Source organism: Sapajus apella, unplaced genomic scaffold (assembly GCF_009761245.1).
Source record: "Sapajus apella isolate SASKATOON/1434 unplaced genomic scaffold, GSC_monkey_1.0 scaffold28, whole genome shotgun sequence".
NCBI classification, from domain to species: Eukaryota; Metazoa; Chordata; class Mammalia; order Primates; family Cebidae; genus Sapajus; species Sapajus apella.
This window is the reverse complement of record NW_022436968.1, coordinates 20,177,656-20,191,183: the sequence shown is the minus strand read 5'-3', so window position 1 is coordinate 20,191,183 and position 13,528 is coordinate 20,177,656. Positions and strand designations below refer to the sequence as shown.

General features: G+C 39.3%; 1 protein-coding gene and 1 non-coding gene across 7 annotated transcripts in view; both read right to left on the bottom strand.

Moving 5' to 3' along the window:
• Nucleotides 1–2,086: 2,086 nt before the first annotated feature.
• Nucleotides 2,087–13,528, bottom strand: part of WIPF1 (WAS/WASL interacting protein family member 1) — a 121,617-nt gene continuing 110,175 nt past the window's right edge. For all 6 annotated transcript variants that reach the window (XM_032292907.1, XM_032292904.1, XM_032292906.1 and 3 more), the window contains 3 exons: nucleotides 10,139–10,351; nucleotides 9,306–9,419; nucleotides 2,087–5,140 (listed from right to left, as the gene is read on the bottom strand). In XM_032292907.1, the coding sequence (XP_032148798.1) occupies nucleotides 5,085–5,140; nucleotides 9,306–9,419; nucleotides 10,139–10,351 (383 nt within the window). In that variant the 3' untranslated portion in view covers nucleotides 2,087–5,084. The remainder of the gene's footprint in view (nucleotides 5,141–9,305; nucleotides 9,420–10,138; nucleotides 10,352–13,528) is intronic.
• Nucleotides 8,445–8,507, bottom strand: LOC116561277. Its single transcript, XR_004273369.1, has one exon. It is a non-coding gene; the product is annotated as a U7 small nuclear RNA (small nuclear RNA).

Sequence of the window (13,528 nt, the reverse complement as noted above, 5' to 3'; positions counted from 1 at the left end):
GAACCGGAGACTATTAGGTGCCCAGGGAGCCTTCAATTAGTTGGAATGTTTAGGGAACTTGGAATCCTTGAATTTACCTTTCAAATTAATCTGAACACAAAAGATGTAACTTATTGGTCCTCAAAATCTTTCCAAATATTGTTTTTTTTTTCAAGTTTCCTGTAGGTTTAACAACTTTTAAAAAACTAGTGTTATTTACCGTGACATTGAGATTAGAAAAAAAGGAAGCAAATAAATTACTTAAGGGGGTAAGAACATATGAAATACGTGCCCTCACCCCTAGTAGCAAGCCCTCTGTGGCACAGGTGGCTGAAGTTGTGTCCATGCCTGTCTGGAATGGGTGCTGGCCTCCCTAACTGCCACTCAGAAATCACTTGACCACTACAGTCGTGGTGGGGATCCAGTTATGAATAGGTCATTTGTGGTGAAGCTGGTTAACAGTAAGGGCTCGATAAAAATTTATTGAATGGGTGAATCAAATAAATAGTTCCTCTTTGAACCAATGAGGCCAGACTTGAAAGCAATTTTTATTTCTAAAGATTCTGTAACTGCATTTTGTTAAGACTTCTTTGGCTGCGTTTGAGAATTCCATCATGAATATGGCCTAGGTTTGATGGCAAAAGGATTAAAAAATGAAATGGAATTAATTTTCACTGAGTACCTAACATATGCCAGGTATCTTGTTTCGTGTTTGCATATTTACTTATTTTAAAAAATATATTTTTTCAATGAACCACCTACAAAGCTTCTGGGTGTGTATTATTTAAGCTTTGTAGCCATTTTGTAGTCAAGGAAGCTAGAACTCAGAGGACTGAAATAACTTGTCTATGGCCTCACAGGGAGCAAGTGGCAGAGCCAGAATCCAAATACAGGTTTGTGAGTGCACGGCGTTTGCTCTGACACTGTAAACTCTCACTTGGCCTTTTCCTTCCAGCCAATGTGAAAGACACATGAAACAGTGACAGAGAGAGGCAGTAAGGACTATGAAGATGGGACAGCACAGTGAGAAGTCGCACTGCTTGTCCATCATCAGTGCATCATTTGGGGCCTTAAATTACCCAGCTGTGAGCACAGATGGTTAGACTGGATGACCTCTGAGTGGGGTGATCACATGGCCCAATCTTCCAAGGCAATCCAGACTTATACCTGTTGTGCCACTGCAACTGTTAGCACCCCTTCCACTCTCAAAAATGTTCCATTATGGATCATACATTCTAAGGTTGCCCTATCTGTGAGGTTCTTTTGGGCTCTTAATTTCTGTTATTTCACATTGAACCTAATAATACTTCTTTGATGACTGAAGCACTGTAAAATTTCATTTTCCAGACCTGGGGGTACAGGGAGGACAGTAGGTGAGGTGACCCTTGTGTAGAGGTTGCTTTGCATTTCTGATATGGATATTTTTTCAATCTAGGAGCTAGAGCTCCTTTCCTTTAAAAGTATACTAGTAAATTCCCTTCTAGTGGATTTGGCTCCAATTAATTTAGGATCATTATATAAATATTTGTTTCCTATCTCACACTAATAGTGGCTACTCCCTATTGTGTGCTTACACTAAGGCTAAATATTGAGTACATTATCTCATTTAATGCATATATTAATGCTATAAGATAGTTCCTTACCTTATAGGTAAGGAAACAGGTTTAATGAAGTAACTTGCAAGTAAGACATGGAGACAGGTCTTCCTAGGCTCTTAACCATTCTTCTATATTGAGATCTGTATATACACACACAGCAGATAGTTAAGAACATTATTATCAGGCTCCTAAATTCCCATTGGCCTTTCCTGTATTTATCAGTAACCATGCCAGTCTTTGTAGTTTCATCTTCCTTCGCTTCTACCATCCATCTTTACCTCCTAAGTGGAAACATCTACCTCAAATAAATAGATTTTGACTAAGATGCAGATTCTCAGAAAAGATGGGATTAGCAAGTAGGGGCAATGAATATTTACTTACTCATACAAACCTTTTTTTTTTTTTTTTGTCTTTCTTTTCCACAGTATAAAACAGAAAACAGATACTTGTGGTTTTTTTTTTTTTTGGTTTATATTTACATAAACAGTATTTAAAAGAAAAACCACCAGTTGACACCATATCATTCTGCTTTTATTTATTGTCTGGCTAACTTACAAAGATCCAGATGTCTAGGGTAGTCTCTATGCTACCATTTACATTATCCTGATGACACAGATACCAAAATGTGTCTGTTTACATAGTGCATGGTATGAAAATTTTTTTTTCTTCCTCTAGAGTTTTTGACTATATGGAGGGAAAAATTAATTTCATGCCAACATTTTTTTGGGAACTTTAACAATCATCCCATTTCTGCTACTAAAATAAACAAAACTTGTATTACAATTTAAAATATAAAGACCTAACAGTTTTTACAAATATGCAAACAATCTGCTACTTAGACATAAAAAAACTTGATTTCTTTTAAATCACAAAGTAAGGCACCATTGGATTATTAAACATTTTTCTTGGCTTTTACTAAATAAAATGCATAGTGAAATAAATACTGAACACTGAGTTTTAATACTGCAATACATTTCAATATAAAATAATAGGTGAATGTTAAAATACCGTATTACATATTGAATACATTTATCTGGAAATTTTATGGAAAAAACACACATGTAAGCTCTGATTTCAGGGAAGAAAATATTCATTTTTGTGATTTTCCATAGTTTAAGATTTTACCACAGAACTTATTCAAAGTTTTAGATGCAATTAGGTTGCAAACTTTAAAAGAAAGGGTGTAGGTGTATTAAAGAAACATTCACTTAAAAAATACAGACTAAAACATCTTTATTCCAGACGAATGGCAACTTTGGGCTCTGACTCTGTTTCAGATTTAGAATGGTACCGGCAAAGTTGAGATATATAAAGGAATTGTCCAATTCTTACTACCACTTATAAAATTCAGACCCACTTTCTTTGGGTCAGACTTTTCTTTGCCATATTTTCTAGGAAGGGAAAACTCCATCTATTGTGAAGTGGGTCATTTGGCTTTATCATAAGGATGTTTTTCACTGTTGAAATCAGATCAAAGAATTGCAAATAAATGATGCTGCTAAATTACCAAAATGCTAGAGATTAAAAATTTTTTTTAAACCAACACTTGGCCAAGCTTGTTACACCTTACTATTTCTTGACTCTCTTTGAGTAAAAAGTCCAAATGACTATATGGAAGACAGATGAATGGTAAAGGAGAGAGGAAACACATTCTCTAATGTACTAAATCTAGGACTTTGGCCAGGAAGTTATAAAAATATAATATATTCAAATCAGTAACTTCATAATTTATTAGACATCCCATTTATTAGAACTCTTAAGTTCTTTTTCTTTTATATAAATGAAACATTTATTTTATAAATAGAAATGCATCTTTCAGGATTTTCTTTGGGTTGGTTTCTTGTTAGCATCTCCCAGTAATACATGAATAACACACTGAAACCATGATACAATGTTTAGGTAGATATACATATACATATGTGGTCATGTGTTTTTAAAAAACAAGTAATGGTAATTTTAAACATAACCATATAAAATATCTAAGTGGAAATATTTTTTCCCCTACTCTATAGCTAGATTTAAAATCTCAGAAAAAGTGTAAACAAAATCATATAAAAAAAAGGCAAGGCTGGCCCTTCCCTATGGTCCTTTAGTGGAGATGTACTTGCATAGATCCTAGACAAATAATGCAAAACAGATTCCCTCCAATTTCTACCAGGAATTCCACTAGCAATCTCCCTAATTTGCTCCACCCTTACGTAAGCATCAGATTTAGATTTTTAGAGTTTTGCCCACCAACTCAAATCTGTTCCCTCTTCCATGTTTCTGATTTGATACCTTTCCCTGACTTTCTTCCCCTCCTACCAAACCTTCCTAGTCTCTCCTAGCCTCAGGAGCTTGCTCAGCCGGAGAGGAACAAAAGCTGCTTCCAATTCACAAGGCACAAGTCCAACTGACAAGTGAGCGTGTGGGGCCAGCTGGTTCTGAGCCCAGAAGCCCTGACAGGCTTTCTGTTTCTTTCCAATGGCTTTATTCCACATGACCTCAGTAAACCGTACTCCATCAGTTTTGACCTTGGTACCGTGAAGCAACACTTGTATACAGATATTAAGGGAAGAGAGAAAATAAGGGAGCAAAATCGAAGGTCGAACTGTCTGTTAAAAACAAGGCGCTGGGTCCTAATTTTATTTTTAGTTGCCTCTTGAATCGCTCAAGCTCATCTTGCCTTTTTTTGTTTTTGAAACAAGAGGTTTCTGCACTAGCTTCCATCTTCCAGACTCGTGCTAATACGGTAGCCACCAGCCACATGTGGCTACTGAGCACTTAAAAATGTGACTAGTCTGAATGGAGATGTGCTGTAAGTATAAAATATACTCTGGATTTTGAAGATTTAGTACCAAGAAAGAATATAAAATATCTCATTAAAATTTTTATGTTGATTACAGGTTGAAATATTTTGGATGTCTAGGGTTAAATAAAATATTAACTTCACTTGTTTAAAATATACTAGAAATTTAAAAATTGCATCTGGGGCTCACATTATATTTCTATTGGACAGCTCTGTCCTAGAGCCGAGCTCAGACTGCTGAAGGTTGGACATCCTGTGACTGCAAAAGTTTCCTGTGAAACTCAGCAACTTGCTTAGGTGGTTTGTGGTTCATGGACATAGGAGGCCAAGCATGCGAAAAAGGAAAGGAGAAAACAGCTCTCAGGGACTTTAATAATTACAGTCTGTAGCAAATAAGCAGTGAATGTCTGAATTTGGTTGGTCGAAAGCAGAGATGCAATTCATCTCTGCCTATTTCCACAAAAGCCCATCGACCCAGGCAGCCAGCACAGGCCGGCTACAGCTGAAGCAAGCAATAGACTGGAGAATAAACACAATATGAAAAGCTAGGTGCATTTCTTACCAATTCCCACCCCACACACACATATTCCCACTTACCCTCCCACCTTTCTTCCTACCCATAAGAGGGGCACAAGGGAAGAAGCGCGGAGGAGGGTGTGCAGTTCTTCGATAGCAACAGAAGCAGCTCTTGAGCTCGGGTAGAGGAGAGCAGGCAAAGATCACCTCGGGATGGGAGGGAGTGGTGGAGCACCCCTTTCTCTTCGGTTGGATCCACCTTGTTGAAAAAAGACAAAATAGAATTTTGGTTAGAAAGCTGATGTTATCACCGTGGAAACTCGGGCATGGTGGCACAGGTATCCACTACCTCATCCCGACGACCAGGGCCATCAGCTACCTGGCATATGCTGTGGATGAGAAGTGAGAGGTGAAAATAAGCAAGTAGTGTTCTGAATAAACATTATGGTGGATGATCCATCACTGGCTCCCAAGTACATGCACAAAGTTAAAAAATCATTTTCTTTTTATCATATAGTGTGTGTTGATTATGGATTCAGAAAATATGGATGAGTAAAAACAAAACAAAGAACTCACCCATTCCTCCACCACCCAGAGATAACCAATTATGTGTCTATTTTTAACTTAGAAACAGTTCCCCTTTTTCTTCCAGAAATAAGGTCATATGGTCAGTTTGAACATTTTCAAAGGCATTACTCTTTGCAAAGATTATTAACGACAGACTGCATTCCAAAATATGAGTATACTACAGTCTATCTAGTCAATTCCCTTTTGTTGGGCATTTAGGTATCTTTTACTTTTTAAACAAAGCTTTTCTAACAGCAGCCATCCTAATGGGTGTAAAGTTGTATATCACTGTAGTTTTATTTGCAGTTCCCTAAAGGTTGGTGATGTTGAGCATCTTTTCAAGTACTCTGTCAATGTGTTCTTTTAAAAGTTATTCATGGCTAGGTGCGGTGGCTCACGCCTGTAATCCCAGCACTTTGGGAGGCTGAGGAGGGCGGATGGCTTGAGCTCAGGAATTAGAGACCAGCCTGTGGAACATGGCAAAACCCCATCTCTACAAAAATTAGCCGAGCATGTTGGTGCACGCCTGTCCCATAGTCCCAGCTACCTGGGAGGCTGTGGTGGGAGGATCACCCGAACCTCAGAGGTCAAGGCTGTAATGAGCCAAGATTTCACCACTGCACTCCAGCCTGGGTGACAAAGTGAGACCCTGTCTCAAAAACCAAACAAAAACAAAAACCAAGCTATTCATGGGCTATGAGACCACTGTACTAGGCTTAAAACCCATTCACATTTAAAAAAAATTCATTTACTACACAAACATTTGTTGAGGATTTCACAGGTGTTCGGCATGAGGTCAGGTGCTCAGATGCTGTAAGCAGGTCTGCCTGGGGCATGTGTCAATCAGGTAGGTCTGCTCCAACCACTGCTCTGAGACTCAGTGGGCTGGCACTGGCAGATTCTTCAGTAGGCATCTTGACAGTGACCCTAGTAGTCCACTCAGGGATTTCTGAGAAAGAATCAAATTTCTGAGCAAGGAAAGAAACACTGAGAGAGGTGCCTCTTCCTCTCAGCATCCCAACCAAATATTTTCTTGGGCAAGCATCCGAGAAAAGACTCATCTGGATGTAAACCAGACAGCTATCATGGAGCCTCGGCCATCAACTGACCCGCCACAAGTGGTTAGTAGAATGAGGGCTGGCCTTGTCCAAAGCTGTAATTAGAGGGCACCCTGAGTGCACTCAGTACTGCTCAGGGCTGTCTGGGTGTGCTCTCAGGCTGTGCGCTGGGAGGCTGAGGCAGCTGCAGGAGCAGAAGAAAACTTGGTACTTGACAGCATCTTATTTATTTTTGTTGGATGATCTATTATCATTATAAAATATTAAATGCCTAATGCTGGAAATATTTAAGGCAAATCTACAGAAAATTTTAGAAGACAGTGGAAATTAATTCACCAATTTAAAAACTACGTTTAGGCTAGGCGTGGTGGCTCATGGCGGTAATCCCAGTGCTTTGGGGAGCTAAGGGAGGGGGAACTACTTGAGACCAGGAGCTCAAGACCAGCCTGAGCGACAAAGAGCTATCCTGTCTCTACAAGAAAATTTTAATTTTAATTTAATTTTATTTTTTTGAGACAGAGTCTCGCTCTGTTGCTCAGGCTGGAGTGCAGTGGTGCAATCTCGGCTCACCACAACCTCTGCCTCCCGGGTTCAAGCAATTCCCCTGCTTTAGCCTCCGGGGTAGTTGGGATTACAGGCGTGCACCACCATATCCCGCTAATTTTTGTATTTTTTTAGTGGAGACAGAGTTTCACCATGTTGGTCGTGCTGGTCTCAAACTCCTGATCTCGTGATCCGCTTGCCTTGGCCTCCCAAAATGCTGGGATTACAGGTGTGAGCCACCGCACCTGGCCAAGAAAATTTTTAGAAAGAAATACTTGAAAATGCCCTTTATGTTTCAGGCTCTGTGCCTCTCAAGGAAGATGCAATAAAGAGCAAGACACAGTTCTAGTCCTATGTTGCCTACTTGAGTCTTAAAGGAGGATGGGGAAAAAATATGCTTAGCTATTACCTTCAAAATCTAGAGAGTGCAGGGAAGATGGTCTGTTACTGATTTAAAAATGCAAATAATATTTAGAATAAGAAGCTTATAAGAAGTCAGCAAAAATATTTAGAGTCTATATGAACAACTCCTTAAAGTAAATTCATTTATTGGTGCCCAAGAAGGAAGAAGGGCTGTACTCTTATCAAAACAGAAGCCCTTCTGGTGAACACACACAGACACACACACACAAACACACGCACACATGCACACGCACACACAGCATTCAAAGATATTTGTCTCATGTGAAAACATACTTTTCACTAAAAATTCCAATCATCAACTCTTACACAATAATTTTATTACGCCTATACCTCTTTATTAGGTATTGTCTGTGAATGCAGTCTTCCACATAAACAGATATTTTCCAGGAATTAAAGTTTTCCTTTTAAGCAGTAGTATTCTGTTTTCTTCTAGCATTTGTCCGTGGAAATTTTCCTATATTTTCTAACTCTTTCAATTTTTCTACAGAGGCACAAAGCACAGTTTGACTCAATTCATTTAATCGCATTTAACCCAACAGAAACACGTGGTGTTGTCCTGTGCTGCGACACACAGCGCAGCCTTGTTCCTATCTCCTCCTCTGCCCTGGGACTGCCATCTGTCACTTCTCTCTCATGGTAGTGATTTTGCTTCTCACCAGTCTTAACTTTAGCTGTTATTAATCTCCTATAAGGTTGGGAACCGACCAACCAAAAATTACTTTCAACTGTGTTAGGAAAGAATCAGTAAGCTCTGAGTACGTGTAAGACACTCTGCTAAGGAGTGAAGCCATGGCAAGGGGTGTTGTGACAGGTATTTGACTTGCTTGCTTATGTTTCCTCTATTTCTGGTTTGGGAATTCGGCTCTGAGGCTAAGGCTGCGACGAACCTAAGCCTCATCGGTGACATATGCATATTTCATGCTAATTCTTTCTTAGTTGTGTATATTTATTGTGTTTTTTAAAGTAAATTTAAGAGACTGTCCAGCAAAACCCTGGAAAGCCTGCTAGACAAATTCCAAAAGAGCTGTAACACTTCCTACACATTTACTGTTATGAAATTCCAGTCTGTCTATTTTCCCTTCTTGTTCACATTTCTTTTTCAATGGAGGAAAAGCAATTTACTTCTTTATGGTAGCATTACCTACATTAGCAGAACAACAGAAATAATTTAAATGTCCATAGGAATGGTAAGTTACTATATGCAGAAATAAAAACCGTGTGATAACATGGACACTGTTTACTAAGCAATGTTATGTAAGCCCCGCCACCAAAAAACTGTTCTCTGTCATTATAACTACATAAAAAAATCAGAATTATATGGATAAAAAATTGGGACGAGAATCTGATAAAATGAAAATATCTATTATGTGGAGAGATTATAGATATATTTAAATTTTCATGTAATGCTCTGTAAAGCTATGATTGTACTACATTTGAAAGATCAAGGCAGTTACAGGAAATTTTTGTTGTAATTAATCAGGCACATGCCAATTTCAAAACTAGAAGGAATAGGAGATGGCTCTACTTGTGCTGTCTCAGGAAGATGAAAATGAAGGAAGACTGTCTAAAGAAGCAAAATAATAAAATTTAATACTAGCAAACCACAGTATTTTCAGCTTGTAATGAACAAATTAAAATAACTGTTTCTCATATGCATTCTGGGCACCTGAAATTTCCTCACTGCTCTGGAAGGGGGATTTACTAGAATGTAGATGGTTCCAAAGGGCTCTCTACCCCACTCCAGGCAATAGCCTGGATTTTCTATACAGCCCAGGATTTTCTATTCAGGCTATTCAAGCATGAATCTTCAAAAACCTTGGCAGAAATACTCACTCCGGCTTTCATTTCTTGCCAATTTACTGGGATAACTTTTGGTCGTTGGTACATATGGCTCTGGAGGTGGCAAATCGGAAATCGGATGGAAGTAGAATCTGCTTTCCCACTCATCTGGGGGGAGAAACAAGCAGTATCTTCAGTGACAGACAATCTGCTATGAAGATTTACATAATGAAAGGCACAGAATGAACCAGAGAGAACCACAGACATCAGTGCTAGTTTTTATGCCTAGAAGTTTACAGAAAAGCTGGAAGTGCTACAAAGATCATGGATTAGTACACTGTTTTATATATATATACATATAATCTCAGGCCTGCAAATCAAAGCAAAGCGGTTTTTAATGACAGTGATGATTGACTAATCCTTCTTAGGAGCTGGGGGCTAAGGTATGGGACACCTTTTTCTGTACCAGCAGGCCCAGGAATAACTGGGACCACTCTGATAACAATGGCAGAGATAGGCGGCATAGCAGGTAAGAGCCATTGGGCTTCTTACCTATAGTGAACTGTTTAGAAATGTACATAATAAGAAGGCAAGCTATAAAGAGGTTCTTTTCCGAATCCTTGAATCTCTGTAAAGTTAACTAAAACGAGACTCAAAGAACAGATCAGAGAAAAATGATCCGCCATTTTGGGAACTGGGGAAGGGAGATTACTATTTTTAATTTGAAATCAATGGTGGGCCTTAGAATGGTTAGACAGTTGGATCAGTGCAATGGAGTGGATAACGATGGAACAAGAAATTAAACTCAAACAAGCAAACCACACATACAAACAGATTTACTATTTAGTTGCTGTCCTATAGCTTAGGGAGCCGGGACAACACCTCACCTTCACATGGAGAGTCTTGGTAGCCATTTCTAATAGATGTTGCTGGTGGAGGTGGGGGAGGTGCCCCAGTACTGGGCCTGTCAGGAGGAAGGGGAGGCCTGGGTCCACTCCTGGGACTATCTACTCCACTCCTGGACGGCAACTGAGGGGTGGCAGGCAGGGCCCGAGACGTGCTACCGTTTCTGTTTATTGGAGGAGGTGGTGGGAGGGGGCCTGGAGCAAAAGAAGACACTTAGTGTAGAACCTTCCATCCACATTCCATTACAGTGGTCACCAACAGTGTAAGCCTGATGGGGACCTGCCAGATACATGCCCTTTAACTAGGGTGGAGATTTTCTAAGAGATTTAGCTGGGGAATGAGTAAACACACAGAAACACAAAAATGCACTTGTGTATTCATATATATGAAAACAAGTGCATACTGATAGCTAAACGGCTGTTTTGGCTTTGGGTTTGCACTGAGATTGGAGATGGCACAATGAAATTGAAAACAGGTGAAAATCTGTTTATACTGACAACCATATAATTAAAAAAAATTTATAATCCTTTAAAGAGCTATTGAACTAATCACTGTGACATGAAATAATTCTTAAAAAAGAATAGGATAGTTATGAAATTATTTTAGGTCTTCAGAAGAACAAAGTTCTTTAAATGCACAGTTTTGTTGTTAATTACACAAGCAAGTTTCTGTGATGCATGTGATCTGTTTCCAGGCAGAAGTGGCATCAGGAAACCAAACGCCAGTCATCCTGAGAGCAGGAGTTCCTCCTTGGTTCTTTCTCTTTGGGGAGGCAGATGAACACAGGGAGTGACAAACAACTAACCAACATCCATGGCTATAAATGCTAATGTGAGTTCTGACCCTGAGCAAGCTGGTACCCTATGGAACTTGGTTTCCTAGCAATAAAAGAGTGCCAGATGGTCACCTGTCTTATAGCACTGCTGCCAGAAAAAAACAGTGAAAACACAAATAAAAAAATACTATGGAAGTATTTGAAACCATTTTTTAAAATGTAGCAGTATGGTATAACCTTAAGTTTTTAAGTTCCTAAAGAAAAATTCAAAGTAAATTACTTTTGGTAATACAAAAGGAAACCATCTTGCTTTTCCTGTCCTTCAAATGCAGCGGCTATTTGAGTAGTAAGTAAATTACAAAAACAAAACCCAAAACTTGAGCATTTTCCAATGTAAATCAAAATGGCCTTAGTTATTATTCTTGATCTTTGGCAGTGTTCCACTTGTAAGATGCTGAATTTTATGTGAATACAATGTCTTATGGTGCTATAAATAAATATCTTATTAGCTGTAGATTCAGAATCCAATTAGGAACCTTAAATTGAACAACCTGCCCACTGTAGATATCCCTGACAGAAAGTCTTGGCTCAAACATTTTACGACGGTGGGAGGCACTGCCTAGCCCTGGTTGGTCTCTCAAGGAGTCTTCAGTGACTCACCTGGTAGTGGTTACTTATTACCCTATCTGCTTGTCATTGCTGGAGTCCCAGGCAGCAAGAGTTGATTGAGGAAAGTATCTCATTTGCTGTGGGTTTAAGTTCATTGGTGATACCACCACACAACTGTCACTACATGCAAACTCCACTTCCAGTATGATGGGGCCCTGTACAATGTAAGTTGATCAACTTCATCTCCTTTTTTTTTTTTTTTGAGACAGCGTTTTGCTCTTGTCGCCCAGGCTGGAGTCCAGTGATGTGATCTTGGCTCACTGCAATCTCTGCCTCCCGGGTTCAAGCAATTCTCCTGCCTCAGCCTCCTGAGTAGCTGGGATTACAGGCATGCACCACCACGCCCAGCTAATTTTGTATTTTTAGTAGAGATGGGGTTTCACCATATTGGTCAGGCTGGTCTCGAACTCTCCACCTCAAGTGATCTGCCTGACTCTACCTCCCAAAGTGCTGGGATTACAAGTGTGAGCCACTCTGCCTGGCCCCTTTTTCTTTTTAAAGTAAATGGTCATGTTCATGTTCCTAACTCTCCAACCCCATGGCTTCCTGCTCCAAATTCTGGCAAGCACAGGAGAAAAGATGTCTATTTCCCACTGGCAGAATAACAGAAATGATTATTTATTGAATATAACTACAGGCCAGGAAATAAGATAACGACTATACATGCTTGTCTCATTAAATTCTTACAACAATCCTAAGACGAACAGGGATAGAAGACAAGGCCTCAGAAATTTTGGAAGCTTAAAAAGCTCATCAGGAGACTGGGGGGAGGAGAGAATCTGACTCCAAATCTATCAGATTCCAAGGCCCACTCCCATAATAATGAAGCCAAACCACTCAAAATACCGAGGGCCTTTGATGAACTCTTATATGCTCCTTGTGGGAGTGTAAATTGGTAAAAAATTTCTGGAAGGCAATTTGGCAGTACCTATGAAATCCATAGTTTACTATGCACACTCACTGACCCAGAAATTCCACTTATAGGAATTCGTCCGAAGGAAACACAGAGATATGTACACATATTTTGCTACAAAAATGTATCACTGCATTATCTGCAAGAGGAAAAATCTAGAGATGGCCCATATGACCAAGTGAGGGGATTGGTTAAATAAATCAAGGTACATTTGTAGGATTTAATATTAGGTAGCTGTTAAAAGACAGGCTGTAGAAGAATAATCATAGCAGCAAACATCAATGAGATACTGTTAAATAAAAAGCAAATTAGCAACAATATATGTAGCATGATACCAAGTTTGTAAAACTGTACATTATATGCATTTTAAAAAGACTGAAAGGACACATGAAAAGAATGTTATCAATGATTATTTCTGGATGGTGGTAGTGGATTACAGATAATTTTAATTTTCTTTATATTTTTCAGTATTTCTATAATAAGTATGACTTACATAATCAAATGAAATAATAAATGTTATATGTCAATGCCTATCATATTTTGGGGAAGATTTAATCTGCTGACTCATCCATTTGGTAGGGCCAACGCACAACAGTTTCAAGGTGTGGTTCTCAAATTCTGCTGCACACTATAATCACTGCGGAGCTTTTAAATATACTGATTCCCAGTCTGCATCCCAGACCAATTACACCAGAGACTCTGGGAAGGGCCACAGGCATTTGTGGTTTTTAAAGCTCCCTAAGTGATTCCAGTATGTAAGCAAGTTTAAAGAATGGTGATTCTAGGCCTGGCTTGGTGGCTCATGCCTGTAACCCCAGGACTTTGGGAGGCCGAGGTTGGTGGATCATGAGGTAAGGAGATCAAGACCATCTGGCTAACACTATGAAACTCCGTCTCCACTAAAAATATATAAAAAAAAGTAGCCAGGTGTGGTGGTATGTATCTGTAGTCCCAGCTACTAAGGAGGCTGAGGCAGGAGAATCACTTGAACCTGGGAGGCAGAGGTTGCAATGA